We start from the raw sequence: 19,008 nt of genomic DNA on the forward strand, positions 1-19,008 counted from the left end.
AAGAGCTCTTGATAGATACAACTAAGCGTCGTGTATAAACGCACATGCAGTATCCAAGGCTATGCGAACACATCTGCTACCAAGGCGATATCTTCCCAAAAGCAGATATCACCAGTAATACGCAGACAGATTAGTACGTCGGTGCCGCCACGGCGTCCTTCGGAACTCACCCCCGGCATGCGGATAATCTCGTCGCAATATCAAATCAAGGACGCTACGTCATACTGGGTGCGCTAAAGAAGCGACTAAGGTCAGGTCACTTCCCCAGAGCTTAGCGAAATAATTGCGAAAATGAGAGCTGGCGATAAGATACAGTGCGACATGATTGAAGTCATTTGTAGGTTCTAGCAAATGCTTGGGCTTACATAGACTGTTCAAAGCGTGCACTGATGTGTGAACGTTGCCAGCGTCTTCAAGTCATGGCCGCCACTGGCAAACAAGGAAATCTCAGAGGGTTCTGTCACAACGTGCTTCTTTGAAGTGGGTGCTTAATGTTGAAGGCTTCGTGCACAGAATCGACCAACATTCCAGGTATCTTTTGAGTTGTTCGAGATGTAAACAATGATTGTGTGTTCAAGGTCGGCCCGGTGCCGACCGACAAGGTGTTAGACATAGTTGCATTAGCGTCAGGCGGGGAAGATACCTCGGCTTCAACACGCCCAAGCTTACCCATCAGCAGCTTAGTACCATCTCTCAAAGCCTTGGGCTGTCCATACCTTTGAATACTTCTCGCGACAGCAGCCGTAAATGTGACCTCACTCGAACAGTTCATAGTGACCGTCTCGTCCGCCGTGCCGTGCCCAACATGTCATCCGTCAACTGTCAAACAACGCCACCTCCCACCTCCCACGTCGTCCTCTCTTATCCAGCCGACTATGTCCTCCTCGTTACAATTAACCGCGAAAGACAGATGAACTCGATACCGTTCGAAGGACACCTTGAAATGGGCCAGGTATTCGATTGGTTCGACCATGAGCCCAACCTCCGCGTTGCCATTGTCACAGGAGCAGGCAAGAAGAGCTTTTGCGCCGGGCAAGATCTCATTCAACTCGGAAAGATAAGGAGCGGGGAGCTGAAAGCAAGCCCTGGTATGATGCGACACCCTGTGAGTGGGTTTGGGGGGCTGAGCAGAAGGATGGGAAAGAAGCCGGTTATCGCTGCTGTCAATGGGTTTGCGCTGGGTGGAGGATTCGAGATTGTTCTGGGCTGGTACGTCGCGCTTCGCTATGAATTTGGGAATGAGACAGGCTGCTAATCAGCGGCTTTACAGCGACATGGTGGTAGCGGCACCTCACGCAACCTTTGGTCTCCCAGAAGCTCTCCGTGGCATCTTCGCCGGCGCAGGAGGCCCACCACGTCTAGTCCGCAACGTAGGCCTACCCATCGCATCCGAGATGGCATTGACAGGCCGATCCATTACCGCGCAACGAGCCAAAGAGCTCAACCTCGTCAATCGCATATCGCCATCCCAAGACACGGTAGTGGAAGAGGCGTTGAAACTGGCAAATGAAATCGCAGCCATTTCACCTGATTCGGCAATTGTCACACGAGCGGCGCTGAAGCAAGCTTGGGAAACTGGGAGCGTGGAGCGGGCTACTCAACTGACGATTGAGCAGTATAACCACGGCTTGAACGCGGGGGATAATGCGCTAGAGGGGCTCAAGGCTTTTGCAGAGAAGCGGAAACCGAACTGGCGACCTTCCAAGCTGTAGACGTGACTGCAGTATGGAGCTTGCTATCTTGAATTTGCAACTCCCGTGCACTCTTCTGGTATAGTTAGTTTTTCTTACCTACCTGTTCATTCTGGTAACTGAACAAGTCCTCATTCTACGTGGGTGAATGTTACCCGTCGTGCATATGTTGGCAAGCTTCGGTGATGCTTTTCCTAGCACACGAAGTCGATCGGCGCGTCTCTGATGTGCTCGGCCAATAGCCTCGCACCAAACTTTACGAGGCTGTTGAACCAAGCCAGATAGAGTTAGCACAGTATGTAGGAAGAGGTTGTCATCGCATGCATCCTACATGCGCCCCATAACCCCACCTTTCCCCGCATGGGAGCGTTCGGGTAGCGCTAGCACGACGTAATGTCAAAGGAAACTCCCGAGGTAGGCGCTATTAAAGCGGATTATAACGGAGTATCTAGTCTGAAAAGATTGTTGACTCGGAGACGTTGACATTCTACTGACTTGAACTGCACGATTCAATGAAGAACTGGAGACCCTGCTTTGACATCATACCCTCTATCTTGCCATGGTGAACCGACGAGCTAGCGATGCAGCGGCTCCCCCAACTCAAACACCCGTTGCAACCGTCGCCAAGCGAAAACGACGTGCTTCCTGCCTAGGAGAACAAGAGCGTCGCGAACGGAAAAGAGCTATTGACCGTGAAGCTCAACGCTCACTGCGAGAAAAGACCAAAACGCACATCGCGGAATTGGAACGAACAATCCAGATACTTCGCGATCAAGATCATAACGGGGCTACGTCGAGTCTGCTCTCCGAGATTGATAATCTACGAGCGGAAAATGAGCAGTTGAGGGATGTCATCGATAGCGTCAAGAGTGTAGTGGGGCTGGACCTTGGGGTGTCGAGCAAGACCGCTGCGGCGATCGTACCACCATACCTCGCTGATGATGGTGACGATGAGGACACTCCTCTCGCTGCGACGAGTGCCGGTACGCATGGATCTCTAGCACTGACCCTTGACTCACTTTGGATGCTAGGGCAGCAATCGCCTAAGCCAAGCATTGTCTCGTCTAGCAGTATGACGAGACCACCTGCATCTCTGCCGGCGCCCATCGACCAGCCCACCACCCATAGTTCTTCTGAAACAATGCGCTCGCTCGATCTTGATGGTATGACAGTAATGCCAGATCTATTTCCGCCGCCTGTGGGGTCGAATCAACCACTTAGCTTGGAGCCCGTTCTCCCGCCTGTACACAAGAGCTCAGCAGAAGAAAAGGGAGGAGGCCAGCACTGGGCCCATGCATCAGCTACAGCAACATGGGCGCCCATGATGGAAGAAGTATGTTAATCATCGTCTTCTTTCCCTGGCTGACTCAGAACTACCTACAGATCTTCGGCCCAAACTGGCGTTGTCCCTCTCCAACAATCCTCCACATTGGCAACCCAGACAACCCCACCCCCCTAGCCTCATCCTCCATTTGCCCTATTTGGAAAAAGAGCAACGAACTCTTTGGCAAAGTCTTTACCTACAATCGTCGTTACTCAGGCAATTCTGACAAGTATTCATCTTCGTGCCACAATCTAGTGCCGGTCGATATCGCAGAAGCAGGACTTCTATACCTTGGCATAAAGCAGGGTTGGAACAGCTTAGCCTCGTTAGAATGGAAGAAAAGTCCTGCGCTTACCATTCTGAAACAGGTCGACGAGTTACTGTTTGTTCATTTGCCCAATGTAGAGAGGCTGGCTGTGGCGTATAAGAGCTTCAAACTGCTCAAGGTACGTCGACGTCAGCTCACCATGCATGAAGCATACAAAGTAGGAAGCTGATCTGCGTGTGATAGTATTATCTGAACGCAAGAAAAGAAGAATTAGACAGAGTACCCGACTGGCTCCGTCCAAGGTAACCTTCTCACCTACCTACCCACCCGCATATATTCCCCCATGCCACGCCAGCCCAGTTCACTCCTTCGTCCGTCCGTCCGTCTGACACCACGATCAGTTTCTCACAGTCATCCACCGCCCACCCCATCGCCCTTGACTTCTTTGCCTGGCCCACCCTCCGCTCCCGCCTCTTGAATAACCATGCCACGATCTTCCAAAATACCGATCTCTCATGCTGTTACTCGCGCTATCTGCGCTTCGACTGGCCTTTTCCCATTGAAGACGCTTTCTTCCTCGATGATAGCAGTGGAACCCATTACCCTAGTCCTCTGTTTGAGCGATACCACGGGGATCTGAAGTATTGGTCGGTAGACGAAAAATTCTTTGACACGTTTCCGGAGATGAGGGGGGATATTGAGGGGGACCGGTGCAGGAGAGGATGACTGTATGTTGAACCAACCAAGGTAATTGCGTTGTCCATTTGATGCTACATTAGAAATTGACCATGATGGCGAAATATGCCATGTTCGCTATCTATGCTGTACCAGTACATTGTCACCCTGTCCGTTCCACTAGTACTGGCCAGCCGCCGCTTGACACGCCTTGAGCTGGTCCAAGTACCAACCACAGATAGTCAGACTACCTTGGTTCTCATCCATACATTTGCGAAAGGTCTGAACATCGTTTGCGCAAGGACCGGACTGCGCCATTTGGGCGGATGCGGTGTCGGCGGGCTGGTGCTGGGCAGAGAACTCGGTGTTCTGGGGCGAAGCTTCGGCGGGGGCAGATGAACCGCCTCCGAACCAGCCTCCGACAGCGTGGCCGATGGAGGAACCTACTGCGACACCGCTGTTGTGAAGGTCAGCCATGTATAAGCATGTTGGTGCATTGGGCCGGTTTCGGATGCAGAGAGTATCCGCGTAGTGGCAAACAGGTGGCGCAAAGGTGGGTGCAGGATCTACTTACGCAGCAGTGCTAGCCATTTGCCCAAACAAGCCGGGTCCCTGCGGCGTGGGAGCTTGCGCCTGTTGCTGAGGAGGCGCATGAGCGCTGGCTGGTGCGTGTGGGGGAGCTGCCGCCGTAGAATGAGGGCGCGAAGAAGCGGGCGCAGGAGCAGTGGTTGCTTGCTTCGCGGCTGGTACCTGCGGGCGACGAGGAGGAGCGGTTCCAGAGCGTTGACGAGGCATGTTGAGCGATTCGGTGGTGATATGTGGTTTGCAGGTAGACTCGGGTGTGGTGGCAGGCAATGGGGATTCAAGGCATCGACATGGCGATTTCAAGCCGTTTTTTAGAGCAGCATTCGGGCTTGGCGCGGGTGGGCACGTCGCCGGCTTCCGCATTGGCTTATTGGCTCGTCGTCCATCAATTTGTACCCTGACAGGAACATCACAACATGGTGTGCCACGTCCGTTTGCCCGATCCATTCTAACAAATATCTTCGACCTCGACGTCACCACCACTCTTTGGCCCGAGGTCAGTTCGCAGCGTCCGATCGAAAAGCTCCTTGAGCATCTCAAAGCAGATCCCCGCCAACGCAGCATCGTACCGGCCCTTGCTAAGTTCGTCGCGAATGAAAGCGTCTATAGCGTATGAGTGTTGTTTCCATAATCGCGCCGATACAGAACTCACGTTGTGCCCAAGCTGGTTCGTAGAATGAAAATGTTACTCCAGCCTCTTGAAGCGTCTGTCTAATCAAATCCCTACCCTCGGCTGGGACATGAGTATCCATCTTACCAAAGATCATGACCAGTTCTCCTTTGATGTCCTTGGTGCGAGCGAGTGAGTCATCCTTTTTGCCCTTACCCAACGTGGAGCTGTGGATATCGGTTGCGAAATAGCACATTGCACTGGAGATGCGGGGATCGAAAGCGCAACGATAGGCTAGATGACCGCCTAGACACATGCCTGCTTACGGTTAGCCTGGATTGATGGGAACGCTGAAGTTGAGTGGGAAAGGGGTATAATGGAGATGGGACTGAATAAGGACAAGATACAAGATGGCGGCAACGTACCGGTAGCGCCAACACGGCCATTACACGTTGGCAGTTCAAGCAGGGTGTCAATGGAAAGCGTGGCATCTTCGTCATATGCTTCGACTGTCTTTGTGATCTTCCATTCGTTCCCAGCGTCCGTACCCGGACCGTCGTACGCCAGAGGCTCGGGACCAGTAAATTCGTGGTATGAGGACGGTGCTGCGACGATATATCCTCGGGACGCTATTTGACGAGCAAAGCGAGCAACGGGCCCAGTGACTTGTCAAAGCTCAATTAGTAGATGAAACAGGTAGCATAGACGGATGATGGGGACACATAGGTGGTCCTTGGAGAGTAAAAAGATGAATGATAAGGTTCAAGTGGTGAACTAGATAGAATAGAAGATTTGGGGTCGTGCAAGCAGGCGGCTACATCTATTCTTACTCCCGAGGTCGTCAAAGCGCACGAATGCACTTGGAAAACTTCAAGACAAATCAAATCAAATCAAACGCACGTACCTTGGTATATTTCGGAGAATACAACGACAGCCGGGAATTTGGCCTTCGGGTAGTTGGCAATAGTAGGGTGGAAGATGAAGACCCCTGGACGGCGAGCATACAAATTAGCCTCCGTGTAACAACCTTCTCGTGACACCCATGGACGGCACACCTGGGCATGCAGTAACATACTCATATCACCACCTGCCTTGGTGGGTACATCTTTGTGTGTCTCTATAACGAGCATTGCGTGTTTCTTGTCTTGTTTGACCTGAGCGTTGTTTGGCTATTGGTAAGGCTGCGGCGTACGTGTTTGTGAAGGTGGTTTTGAGGTGGGGTGGTGGGGTAATGTTATGCGCACGGTCCAGGCGACATTGAAGCACATGCGATGCAGAGACAACCAGCGTCTCTATTATGCCACGAGGGGTTTGAGAAATTAAATGTCAGAACTGTGCTGATGCAAGTGCTGCGAGTGTGATGAAAACATCTGCCATGCCATTTTTTATTATTGGGGTTGGCTTTTGCAGTTCATTCGACCTTCGCCGAGGTGGTTTCTACCTGACATGACCTCGGGATGCTGAGAGTGACAAATTGAAGAGTTGGTTTGCGAATATGAGTACATGGTAGTCTGGGAGAAAGATATCAAGTCCATGTGACGACGTGCATTGCTGGAGGGCCATACCAGGGATCTGATAACATTTTCATGCGAGTTGGAATATCTACAAAAGCTTGTCCCAAACTATGGGTACCCAGTGGGTCAGTTCAGTAGTGTTGGTGGAGGCTGTCTAGGGGACACATGCGAGGTGATGTCAATCCCGAGCTAGACAGCGAAGGAGAAAAGAATAGCGACTTGAGGGACGGAGAGGTACGGGCTTGGTACGCTGCACTGAGAGGTGACGAAACGGTCGAGTGGGATTCATGAGGCCTCACCGCCAATGGCGCCAGTTCGGCGGCAGACTTGCGACGGTCGTGATGTGACTAGAGGAGGATAGCGAAGGGTTGCAGAGCAGACATGGACTAGCTGCACCGACAGTCGAGCATGCGATAGTGCAATCACTGCGACGTGTGCGCGAGGTTCTTGAGAGAAGAGCAGGATGGCCTGCTGCAGCATGTGAGGGCCGGGTGCAGGGATGTGGCACCTGTCATGCGAGAATCTCGTGGCTGGGATGCTTGGGCACCTAGTGTTCGAAGGGTATGAGGCCCAAAAACACCCAATGGTTCTGTGCGTACGTCGATGCCACGAAACGGGCCGGGCGGTGTGCTTGGCCTCCTGCTCGATGTGTGCGCGGACGTCACGCACACCTGGCCGTGTTTTGACTGGCGCTGCCACTGGTAGCTGGCAGGCTGGAAAGCGCTGGATCCCGCATGTCGCACGGCGTTGGAGAAGATTGACGGCAGCCACATCTCGCGACATTCCTCCAGGGTGCGCGGCGCGAGCCAATCACGTGTCTACCAGCTCTTGACTTGACTTTTGATGCCAAACTCGACCCTCGAAGCTTGCACTCCAACAAGGCCGCTCCCGGGCGCTTTCACCGTCGTCTCTTGCTTGCTTCTTCCCGCAGACTCAACGCCCCCCTCGACAGCACCGGGCGTTCCAAGGCGGCAAGCCGTGTTGGGGAAGCCATCCAATTTCCCAGGTGCTCGCTCGACTGCCCGAGCCCCACCCAAGCCCATTGTCGAGCACCGTTGTGCTCGTCCCGAACGCGAAGCAGCGCTGGTTTGGTCGGTTCCTGTTGTTGCACACGCCCGTCCCGCGCCTCCGCTGCCGCAGTCGCCGCGCCAGTCTTTGGCTCGCCGCCAGTACTCGCCGCCTGGCCTGGCCGCGCTGTGTGTGCTGCGGATTTTGAAGCCCTGGGCAGCTCTGTCCTGCGCCGCTGCATATCGTGCTGCCTGTCCGCAGTTCCTTGCTTCTACCTCGCGCTCCGTAGGTCGAGTCCAACCCCCGCCGCCAAGACTTTCTTCGCCAGCATCCCAACCATGACTGACTCTCACTCTACTCTACCCTCCTCTGTGTCCCCAGTGCCTCGCTGACTGGCGCAGTACCTAGGTCGCCGCTACCGCCCCGGAGGCACCTCGTCCCCTCCCTCCACGGCCCTCGCACCGCGCCTTCCCTCCCAGTAAACGTCGTGTTTTGCTACGACAGCCCCGGCGCCCTACATGCAGCCGTCGTTGTCTGCGGCTTTCTCATCATGGATACCGAGGATGGCCACGTCTTCATAAGGGTGCGGTTCTCAATGACTGGCCTTGCTCGGAACATGCGTTGACACGGCTCTAGAATCTGGCTTACTTTGTACGAACCCACGAAAAGGCCCTCGCCAACGCCCTGCAACTGCAGCGGCAGATGCCCAAGAATGGCCAGGCCATTATCTCACCCTCGTCTCCCAACGGCCCCGCTAGTCCGCCCTCATCCTCGTCGTCAAGCGTCTGGGCCGCCGCCCTGTCTTTGCCGTCCCTGACCTTCACCTCACAGTCCATCAAGCCAGCCAAGCTCACATTGACGCCCCACCATCTTTTCTACATCCTTTCTCGATTCGAGGAGCTCGGCATACCTGTTGGTCCCATGAATGTGCGACTGGAGAACATCCATACGGACGCTTCACCCGCAAACTATGTCTCGTTCCTCGGCAGCGCTCAGCGCAGCAAAACAAAGTCTTCCGACCGCGACTCCATACATTCAGTGTCGAGCGTTCGCAGTGTCATGTCAGGCATGTCCTCGCTTTGGTCCACCTTTCGTATTGGATCAAACAGTGAAGCCAAGGCAGAGAAACAGAAAGTTCAACTCCAGGAAGACTTGCGATATCTCTACTCTGCATTTACTAAGATTCCCTGCCTGAGGCTGTCTCCTGACCACAAAGCTCGTCTCATTGCGGGTTATGAAGAATTTCCCTTCGACACCGCCGTCCCTTTGTTCGCTTTCAAGAATGTCACTGCGCTTGAGATTCACGATGTAGACTTTCGGCAATTCTATGGCTGGGACCGCCTGGCCGAAAACCTTCGCAGTCTTACTGTCAAGCGAGCAGGTGTTGACGATCCCGCTGACCTTCTTATCAATGTCGTCTTGGACGACATGGACAAGCGTCGTAGACGGTCGGCAAAGACACACGCTTCTTCCGCGCCTTGGTCTACCGCAAGCCCGTCCGCCAAGGTTGGTCAGTTGGCGCCATCAGAATCTCCACCACTTTCCCCTACCTCCGCCAGTAAACAGAGCACAAGCCCAAGAAGCGCGGTCGTGGCGCCGGAGAATTCGTCCAAGACGGGCCAGCGACAGCGCAGTACCTCTCCCACGCGGCCCCCAAGCTCTCGTCATGGTTCGTCCCATGCCTATGGTCGAAGCACTACAAATGCACCCAACATCCGCCGCTCGTCTGGGAGTTCTAGTTCTAGCGTGCGCTCTACCACCCCAAGAGGCAGCTCTTCTAACCTCCTCTCCATGGGCTGGTTTCCTGCAACCAAGTGGCGCTTCTTGCGACATCTGAGCTTGGCCGACAATGCTCTGACCAACATATCAGTTGCAAGTCTGGCTCCCTTGGCAAACACATTACAGTCTCTTGATATTTCTGCCAATCTGTTTGCTGAGATTCCTGACAGTCTTGCCAGCCTGACCTGTTTGCGCGCACTGAACCTGTCCAATTGCATGATTGACAGCTTGCACTCTTTGGGTCGTAACCCGCTGCCAGCCATCACGACGCTCAACCTTCGTTCCAACCGCTTGACATCGTTGGCTGGTGTTGAGCGACTGCTATCTCTGGAGCGGGTCGATTTCCGTGATAACAGGTTGACTGATCCTACAGAAGTTGCGCGACTGACTGGTGTTCCCGACATAACTGATATCTATGTCAATCGCAATCCGTTTTGCAAGACGCACTCCACCTATAGAGTGACCATTTTCAATCTGTTCCGCAAGACGCCAGGCTATACGGAAGATATTGTCATCGATTCTGTAGGACCTAGCAATGCTGAGAAGAAGCAACTCGTTGACCGAGTTCCTGAACGCCATGGTGTTCCCATCGTTAAGCCGCCACCCGAGGATGACTCGCAACCCCCGCGACACGTACCACCAAAGGTTGTCAAATCTGTCGATACTTCCTCCGACATAACAGGTGTGCTTCAGCGTACCGGTTCCCTGCAACGCACCAAGAGTGGGCGCAGTGCACAAGGTTCCCAAAAGAAGAAGAAGGGCCCTAAAAGGAGAATTGTCGAGCTCTCTCAGACCGACTCGCTGCAGTCGTCATCGCACTCTAGTTTGACAGGGTTGGCATACGAGGATACTGTCGTCGGACAAGCCCCTAAGATCACGAAGACTGCAAGCAACACATTGGCCACGGATACGCCCCGGCTTGTAGAGCCGTCCAAGGGACAAGTTTCTGGAGATCCTACCAAGAAGAGTATTTTAGAGGAGCGTACAGTCGCACACGAACCTCACACAAGCCACCAACAGTTGCCCTCAATCGATACCGCACCCCCGACCAAAACCGCCGATCCGGAATCAACGGAATTCGACGTCAGCGAGGACTTGTACAAGAAGAAGATCGAAGCCCTTCGGCAAGACTTCGGTAACACATGGCTTAGCGCGCTAGGAGACGAGAGCTGGGACAACACATCGGTCAATAGTTTTCCTTCGGATCGTGGGTATAGCTCCCCTACCATGCGGCCAACACTACCTCGTACACCGAGCCAAAGCATCGTTTCTGGTCGTACACTTGGCTGATCTAATTTCCCCCGATCTGTCCACTTGCGATACCCAAAACAATTTGTTCGCTTTGCCAGACTCGCACTGCAGCTTCCGGAAGCGGACGCTTTTGTCTATATAGTTTGTTCATCAATTCATTCACGGGGCTTCGGGCAAGGCGTTGGATAGATGTAAGTCGAATTTGAGCGTCGCAGTTTGTCACGCTCGTGGGACCGATCGAGACCATTTTCCGAGGCTGTTTCGACCTTATCGGCGGCATCTCTTCCTCTCCCTTGTCAACAGGCGGTCGTGTTGCATTTCTGCGTGTTCTCCTCTGGGAGGATAACGGCCATGTTCCTGGTTGAATGGATAGTGTAAGATAACTTCTATGCCGGCGCACTGTAGGTTGGTTGCCCGTTACCTTTGGCGATGAGTGCGTAGCTTCTTGTTCCCTTTGTGTTGCTTGTTAGCGTCGTCTACGTTCTGGTGAGGGAGCCCAAGGAAGAAGGCAGGCGTTGGTTGATCTATTGCATCATGAAGCGCGCATTAGCAGTGAATGCTCGCATGACTACAAATACAATAGCAGTTTCCTCGCAGAGGGTGCACACGTTCAGCATGTATTGTTGACTACTGCGACATGTAAGATGTATGCAACGCGTGAGGTGCTGCAGGCGCTCAAGTGGGACATTGACTGGAGACGGCAAACACAGGCAAAGACTGGGTTGGAAACGGGGTGAGAGTGAAGGGCTTCGGCAATAGCTGGAGGAGGAGATACACCCAAGCCAGAAGCTTTGCGCAGATCAGAGACTCGCGAATAATTGCACCCTCTACAGTTGATTCCGCAAGGCAGTCGAGACGTCTGCAACCTCTCCCAGGTCCGACGCGCGTCTGTGTTGGGCTAGCACGCTCTGGTGCCAAGGCAGCCCCAGCCTAGGACTAACTGAAACGCTGCAAAACTACTACTCGGGCGGCGCGATCCTCTCACCACCGCAACCCAACCCGGCCTACAAATCAGCGTATACAAACACTTCGCGCGCGATCCCATAGGTATACTGTGTTGAGCAGTCGCACGCCGTTCGCCCCCAGTGTCCTCGCAGCCAGACCGTCCCCGCTTGCTACAGGCGGTGAAGTTACTCTTAGCATCCCACTCGACAGGCTTCCGGTCACAACAACGCCTCAGCGGCCCCCCCCCCACTGCACCGCACTCGCCTGCCCACGACGCAGCAGCAGCCCGCACAGGTATCGCCGTCTCAACAAGCACAATTGACCAGCGCACATCGCAGCCGCCCCACTCGTCGCGTGATCCCAGCTCTGCCGCCAGGCGCTTTTGAGGGGCTTTGAGCCATACTCCACCCGCCCATAGCGTCGACCACCCACGACCCGATCCGGCCGACTCTTTGAGATCAGAAGTACGTCGGCATTCCCATTGGAGCCCCCAAGGCATAGGGCACTGCTAACACGCCCGGTGCAGGAGAATTACCGCCAGTGCTACGCGCAGCCCTCTCCCACCCACCCGCGCGAGGTCTTCCCTTGCACCTTCAGCCACCCACACCAGTGCCAGTAGCAAGTCCCAGCTATGGCCGAGAACGAGGTGGACCTGGACTCCATCATAGACCGTCTGCTCGAGGTCCGTGGCAGCCGGCCTGGCAAACAGGTACAGCTGCTCGAGACGGAGATCCGCTATCTATGCACCAAGGCACGCGAAATCTTCATCTCACAGCCTATCCTGCTCGAGCTCGAGGCACCGATAAAGGTCAGTCACAACGCGCAGTGCTGCGAAGCCCGAGATCTGGCTTCTGAGCACCTACTGACTGCTTTGCCTTTCAGATTTGCGGAGACATCCACGGCCAGTACTATGATCTGCTGCGGCTCTTCGAGTACGGTGGCTTCCCTCCAGAGGCCAACTACCTCTTCCTAGGCGACTACGTCGACCGTGGCAAGCAGTCTCTCGAGACGATATGCCTTCTGCTGGCGTACAAGATCAAGTACCCCGAGAACTTCTTCGTCCTCCGTGGCAACCACGAGTGCGCCTCCATCAACCGCATCTACGGCTTCTACGACGAGTGCAAACGAAGATACAACATCAAGCTGTGGAAGACGTTTACCGACTGCTTCAACTGCCTACCCATTGCCGCCATCATCGACGAGAAGATCTTCACTATGCACGGCGGTCTCAGCCCAGACCTTAACTCGATGGAACAGATCAGGCGCGTCATGCGACCCACGGACGTGAGTCAGGCTCAAATTGCAACTGCAACTGCAACTGCAGTGTCCATGAAGCGCACAGGCTAACAAGGACAGATTCCCGACTGCGGTCTCCTCTGCGACCTTCTCTGGTCCGACCCAGACAAGGACATTACCGGATGGAGCGAGAATGACCGAGGTGTGAGCTTCACATTCGGGCCCGACGTAGTATCGCGCTTCCTGCAAAAGCATGACATGGACCTCATCTGCCGTGCGCATCAAGTTGTCGAAGACGGTTACGAGTTCTTTTCCAAGCGCCAGCTCGTAACACTGTTCAGCGCACCCAACTACTGCGGTGAATTTGACAACGCTGGCGCGATGATGAGCGTTGACGAGAGTCTGCTGTGTTCCTTCCAGGTAAGCTCTAGGCGCACAAGGTTGCGTCGAACAGGTACTAATGGGGTATGCAGATTCTCAAGCCCGCAGAGAAGAAACAAAAGTACGTCCCCAGCCTTGGCAGCGGCAGAGCAGCGTCTCCTCGCACCAAGAAAAGCTAGAAGTAGCCATGACCACACTCATTCAGAATCAATACGAACTTCTCTTACAGCAGGTTTGGGCGTCGTTAGACGATGGCAATCGTTAGCCCACCCCCGAGACCCGATGCCGAACGACGCGAAACACGCTCCATCTCGATTTCCTTACCCCCTTTCCGCCATGGGCTTGCGGACGGCCGTTAGCATTTGTACACAATCCTGTCGTTGATTCTTGCCATTCCAGTACCGTTACACGCACACGACGACAAAGGACACGACGGTCGGCCCTCTCTTTCCCGGACGATTCAACGACGACGACGGTGGCTAGCCTTGGCGTTTGGCATGGTTGGCGGCGACACAAGAGGGCGGATATCAGAGCAATGTTTTATGTGGACGTCACAGGCAACAGCACTGGAGAAAGCGCGGAAAGGTCGAAGGGGGGAAAGACATGGTGGACAACGTGGGGGAATTCACCGCTGGCTCGCGGCTTGTCATGACGGGGTGCGAGACGTCGATGCGATAATGTCAGTCGTTTTCTTTTCTCTTTGTGTCGCGTTTGAACAAGCAACCTTTTGGGGATGAAGCATGTAAGCTAGTGTGGAATGGAGTATGCGTATCCCTTGCTCGTGGTTGGCGTGTTTGCCATGGTGACCAAAGTGGATTGGATCAGCGTGCGACAGTGTCCGTGTTAGCCACTTGGGTGTGGCGGTGCAGAAAAGCAGGCCTGCAGCAGGCAAGGGCGGGCGCGGGCGGCGTCATGGCCTGTGTGTGATTGGCGGCGGCGCGCGCGGGGGCTTGGGAGGCGATCTGAGCGTAGGCGCCCGACGCGAGCGTCGTCGTCGTCGTCGTCGTCGTTGTTTGAAGGTCCATCACGCAGTGTTTGTCAGACGCTCTTCGTCACGTCACTCCTTGTCCACCCCGTCGGCCGGCCGCGCCCTCGTGCTGTTTCGCTCGGTTGGATTCTGTCATGCCTGCGACGACATAGCACATTGCCTGCATCGCCATCTGCCATGGCCGAGTACTCGTACGTCCACGTTGGCCGAGCGAGGCGCTGCGTGGGCCATCGCTAACGTCCATTCTCCCACCAGCTTCATAGCCCACTCGGCCCCCTGGGTCCACGGCTCAGGTGCAATGACGCCCTCGCGACTGCGCTCTCTGTCGCCCATGCCCAAGAGCCATGTCACACGATCCATGTCGACACCACAGCTCGCCAAAACCGCCCAGTCGCAATCGCAGTCCGAAAGCGACGGCATCAACACCATCCCCGACCCGCGCTCGGCCACTCCACAGCCGCCTCTGTCGCGCCACGACTCGACCGACTCGCACCCCGACCTCAGCCAGGAAGTCTCGACCCTCAGCACCAAGCTCATCAACGCCATCAATCACTCCACCATGCTCGACGATGCACTGCAGCAGACGAGACACGAGCTCGACGCCGCGCGCGAGAAGCTGGCCCACCTCGAGGCCCAGGTCAAGGCCCATGAGGCCAAGCTCTCCACGGGGCTGCTGGTGGACAAGGTCGTCTACGACAAGATGGAGAAGCAGCTGTCCACGGAGCTGCGCGAGGAGCGCAAACGCAGAGCCCACGCAGAAGCTGCCAAGCGCAAGACGGACAGCGAAGTCGAGGCCTTGACGGCTGCCCTGTTCGAAGAGGCCAACGTCATGGTTGCAGCTGCGCGCAAAGAGACGGAGGCTTCGGAGAAACGCGGCGAGCAACTCAAGCAGCAGTTGGGCGACGCTGACGTCCTGCAACACTCCCTCCAGGACCAGCTGCACGATCTCAAGGCCGTTGTCGAGAGGATGAGCTCTCATGGCGACGACAACGAAAGCCACGCTCTCACTGCAACCACCGCTCCGTCAACACCAGGCATCGCTCCGGCCGACAAGATGAGCAAGCTTTTCGAGGCCATGAACCTGACACCCACCACGCCGGGAACCGACGACATCAGCCCCGATCATCCCCTCCACTTTTCGCATCTTATCCATCCCGTACTACGCTCCGATCTTGCCGCTTTCAACGAGTTTCAGGACATGCTCAAGATCAGCGCCCGTTCCTCTGCCCCAGCAAGTCGCGCATCCAGCGGCAACTACAGCAGCCTGAATGTGCTGGGACTGGCATCACTGACCAACAGCTCCACCACGTCGCTGCCCTCCAAGTCGCCCACCTCGGCTACCAACTCACCTCGCGAATCTGTAGCCACTGCTGGTATGCCCAACCTCAAGGACGAGAAGTTCTATAAACGTGCTCTGGTCGAGGACATAGAGCCAACACTGCGTCTGGATATCGCCCCCGGTCTCTCATGGATGGCACGCCGCACGGTACTGAACAGCATCACTTCTGGTTCCCTGGTCGTAGAGCCGAACCCTGCTCCTCCATCCAAATTTCGGGTTCCCATCTTTCCATGCTCGCTTTGTGGCGAAGCAAGGAATGGTGATCAGTACGCCCGAAAATTTCGATTCAAGCCCTCCGATACTGAAGACTCTCAGCGCTACCCCTTGTGTGACTGGTGTCTGGGTCGCGTTCGGGCAACGTGCGACTACATTGGTTTCCTACGCATGGTAGCAGCGGGGCACTGGCGCGCAGAGACGGATGAAGAAAAGAAGTCGACCTGGGAAGAGAGTGTGCGACTTCGCGAACGCATGTTCTGGACTCGCGTTGGTGGTGGTGTGGTTCCTTCCTTCGTTCCTTTGCGAGATGGCCCACGCAGTCCCACATTCACGAACAGCGATGTGAAGATTGAGGAGAGGATGAGTGAAGAGAGCATCATGTCGTTTGAGCCTCGAGACATCACAGCAGGTGGTTCTGCTGCGTCGATGGCGAATGAGCCAAGGAAGAGCGATGAAGACCCTTTTCGGAGCAAAAGCGGTGATAAGGTCAAGAGAATTTCCATTGGCAAGACGGTCCTTTTGAAGCACAACGACGCTTTGACCTCAGAGTCCAAGACAATCGCCAATCCGGAAGCCGAAACATCGTCAGCCGAAGCTCACCACGGTAGTCAGAATGAGTCTGTCACTGCAGCCCCATCAATACCCTCATTGACAGTGGAAGAGGAAAAGGATATTGAACAGCAAGCTGAAGCTCAACTCCAAGACGAAGTGAACAAGTCTCTCGATACCAGGAAAGCAACAGCGGTCTCTGAACAGGAACAGGAAATGACGAAGCTGGAGGATCCGCGCCTACAGCGTCAACGCTCCTCTTCGAACCCTGCACCTGCTTTGCCGAGCAGAGAGAAGGATGCCAGTGGCAGTAGACTTAGTTTGAGGATGCCCGGTACGAGCATGCCTGGTGCTTTCGACTGAGCCATACATGATGCAGTAACTGGCTGATTCTTGTTGGGTAACTCGCTGTTTACCGGTCCTGTGCTTGGAGTTTTACACGACCATTACTCTTTTATTCAATCATCTTACACTATCCTAGCTGACGTTTGTATACGGCGAGTAAGAGGCGAATGCTTTGGTTGTTTTTCTTTACTTGTTGAGCATCTTCAGTGGCTTGTTAGAGGGGTAGGTTTACGGACCCGTTACTGTCGGATATACACATAGCAAGAGAGGTATCTTCGCTGCTAGTTCTCGTCTCGGGATGGTGGGAACTTGAGTTTGATGGATACCGGGAGTTCTTCTGGTAGTCTTTTGTTCTGGTTAAGAAGCTTTGGGGGAAGGGTTTGCGGTGGGCAGGAGTATTATTGGTCTGGTTGACTAAACATGTTGGATGTGTGTCTTTACACATAATGTACTATAGCTTTATCTAATACTAGCTCTTGGAAGATAGGACAAGAAAGAGAAACGATGAAGAGTAGGAGAAGAAATATACACATTGACCATGTCCATCGCCTGCAGTTCTACTAATCGCAATCTGTCGTTTACTTCTTTGGTATCGAGAGAATTACAAGGACGCTACTGTTCTTTCGATTGCTCTACTGTTATGCCTACCGGCTCTTGGGTGGACATGTGCATCATCAGAAGCCGGGATATAAGCAGATCTACGCTCTAGGGACAGGACATGGCGACTGATGGCGCATTCTGCTCTGCGGATTGTATCTAGTATTGATTCTGATAGCCCGTGGAGCGCTGTGTAGTCGAACTGTGCAAAAGGTTTGGCCGTAGCGTCAAAGACGAATGCCGTCTCACGGTGTGCCTTTCTTGTGGGCTTCCGCGCCATCCCTCTTAATCACCAAGTCCGCCTCCGCCCTCCCCCCTTTCTTACTCCCTACTAGGGGAAGCTCTTCTTCCATGTCATGCTGCACCACCATGCTCTTGCCCTTGATCAACTGCATAACCATATAGTTCATGGCACATCGAATACCCAATTCCTCGCCTCGCCTCACAATCCAGCCGTTGAGATAGTCAATCTCGGTGTGCGCACCCTGACGCGTATCGGCTAGCATACTGCTCACGTTGTCGCTGGTGCGGTGTGCAACGGCCACAACCACGGTTTCAAGGCGGCCTGGGTCGAAGCGCTGGGACACGTTGGGAATGTATTGGAGTTCGGGGAGGGAGCGAATGACGAGGCTTATCTCGGATAGGAGGAGGCGCATTGTGCGGGTCAAGGCGTAGTTGTTCAGAATGGCGCCGTTGCGCGCGTCGAGGAGGGCGGTTAGGGGGTTTATGATGCAATTGACGGCTAACTTGTCGAGTTGGATTTGCAAGAGATCGGGGGGCGAGAAGGAGGCTGCGCTTAGTACTGGAGTGCGGAGGAGGGTGCGAAGTAGATAGCGTTGGTTAGGCGTGAAGGGGAATTTGGCGCTCCTTGGGGGTGGGTACTCTGGATTGAGTTTGTCGGGAGGGTGCGGGTAGACGGGCTTGCCATCTCTTGATGCGGAGAATCTTAACTCGGGGGTGTAGGGCTCGTTGGCATGGCCGTCTCGTTGGTGGGGTAGGATGCCCAGCGAGAGGGTGCCGAAACCAGCGTGGACAGTAGTGAAGCGACTGTGTGGCGAGGCGTGCATGCCATGAGAGTTGATGCCGAGCATATAGTGTGGCCGGTGCTCAGGGTCCGGGAAGACGGCCGCGTTGACTTGGTCGATGACGCCCATGCCGTTGTGCAGGAAGCAGACGACCGAGTCGTTGTGCAGCCGGTGCTTTACGGCGGAGATGGCCTGCAGGACATGGGGGGCTTTGGAGCAGACGATGAGCGAGCTGATGGGCTCAGCAGACTCGCCAGGCAGCATCTGAGGGCCTTGGGTCGTGTCTAGCGAGGAGGGATTCAGGCCGACCTCGTGGCCATGGTAGCGAAGACGGGGGATGGCTAGCTCGGCATCGTAGCCGTCTCTGGTGTCGACACGGCCGTCGGTGACGAGGGCCAGGCGGCGTTGCGAGTCGTTCCATTCGTTGAACTTTTGCCAGCCCCCGAATACCAGCGTTACTGGAGGAGGGTTGGGTATGCCGCGCAGGGCGTGGGCAATGAATTTGCCCACGTTGCCGACACCGATTATGTGAATGCGTCGGTCGAGTACAGGCTGTCTGCGATAGAAGTCGGCCGTGTGGCTGGTTGCGCCCGTGCTGCCTGCTGTAGCGTCTGGCGGCCAGCTCGTCATGAAGGCTCTCGTCCGAGCGGAAGCCAGCCGGCGTGGGCGATGGCTACCGGCG

General features: G+C 55.0%; 7 protein-coding genes across 7 annotated transcripts; 4 read left to right on the plus strand and 3 right to left on the minus strand.

Moving 5' to 3' along the window:
• Window positions 1–910: 910 nt before the first annotated feature.
• Window positions 911–1,712, plus strand: J4E90_009063 (uncharacterized protein; the record flags this gene model as incomplete). Its single annotated transcript, XM_051438584.1, has 2 exons — window positions 911–1,209; window positions 1,271–1,712. 2 exons carry the CDS (start codon window positions 911–913, stop codon window positions 1,710–1,712), a joined length of 741 nt encoding a protein of 246 aa, XP_051287247.1.
• Window positions 1,713–4,138: 2,426 nt separating this feature from the next.
• On the minus strand, window positions 4,139–4,753 carry J4E90_009064 (uncharacterized protein; the record flags this gene model as incomplete). Its single annotated transcript, XM_051438585.1, has 2 exons — window positions 4,139–4,415; window positions 4,533–4,753. 2 exons carry the CDS (start codon window positions 4,751–4,753, stop codon window positions 4,139–4,141), a joined length of 498 nt encoding a protein of 165 aa, XP_051287248.1.
• A 238-nt stretch (window positions 4,754–4,991) lies between these two features.
• Window positions 4,992–6,283, minus strand: J4E90_009065 (uncharacterized protein; the record flags this gene model as incomplete). Its single annotated transcript, XM_051438586.1, has 5 exons — window positions 4,992–5,146; window positions 5,196–5,471; window positions 5,579–5,818; window positions 6,058–6,141; window positions 6,229–6,283. 5 exons carry the CDS (start codon window positions 6,281–6,283, stop codon window positions 4,992–4,994), a joined length of 810 nt encoding a protein of 269 aa, XP_051287249.1.
• Window positions 6,284–8,238: 1,955 nt separating this feature from the next.
• Window positions 8,239–10,744, plus strand: J4E90_009066 (uncharacterized protein; the record flags this gene model as incomplete). The annotated part of the gene is made up of 2 exons (XM_051438587.1): window positions 8,239–8,246; window positions 8,434–10,744. The coding sequence occupies 2 exons, from the start codon at window positions 8,239–8,241 to the stop codon at window positions 10,742–10,744; spliced, it is 2,319 nt and encodes a 772-aa protein (XP_051287250.1).
• A 1,537-nt stretch (window positions 10,745–12,281) lies between these two features.
• On the plus strand, window positions 12,282–13,446 carry J4E90_009067 (uncharacterized protein; the record flags this gene model as incomplete). The annotated part of the gene is made up of 4 exons (XM_051438588.1): window positions 12,282–12,458; window positions 12,533–12,934; window positions 13,007–13,306; window positions 13,360–13,446. 4 exons carry the CDS (start codon window positions 12,282–12,284, stop codon window positions 13,444–13,446), a joined length of 966 nt encoding a protein of 321 aa, XP_051287251.1.
• Window positions 13,447–14,432: 986 nt separating this feature from the next.
• Window positions 14,433–16,722, plus strand: J4E90_009068 (uncharacterized protein; the record flags this gene model as incomplete). The annotated part of the gene is made up of 2 exons (XM_051438589.1): window positions 14,433–14,440; window positions 14,511–16,722. 2 exons carry the CDS (start codon window positions 14,433–14,435, stop codon window positions 16,720–16,722), a joined length of 2,220 nt encoding a protein of 739 aa, XP_051287252.1.
• An 824-nt stretch (window positions 16,723–17,546) lies between these two features.
• Window positions 17,547–18,956, minus strand: J4E90_009069 (uncharacterized protein; the record flags this gene model as incomplete). Its single annotated transcript, XM_051438590.1, has 1 exon — window positions 17,547–18,956. One exon carries the CDS (start codon window positions 18,954–18,956, stop codon window positions 17,547–17,549), a length of 1,410 nt encoding a protein of 469 aa, XP_051287253.1.
• Window positions 18,957–19,008: the final 52 nt, after the last annotated feature.

Source organism: Alternaria incomplexa, assembly GCF_024043165.1.
Source record: "Alternaria incomplexa strain BMP 0042 chromosome Unknown scaffold_15, whole genome shotgun sequence".
Classification (NCBI taxonomy): domain Eukaryota; kingdom Fungi; phylum Ascomycota; class Dothideomycetes; order Pleosporales; family Pleosporaceae; genus Alternaria; species Alternaria incomplexa.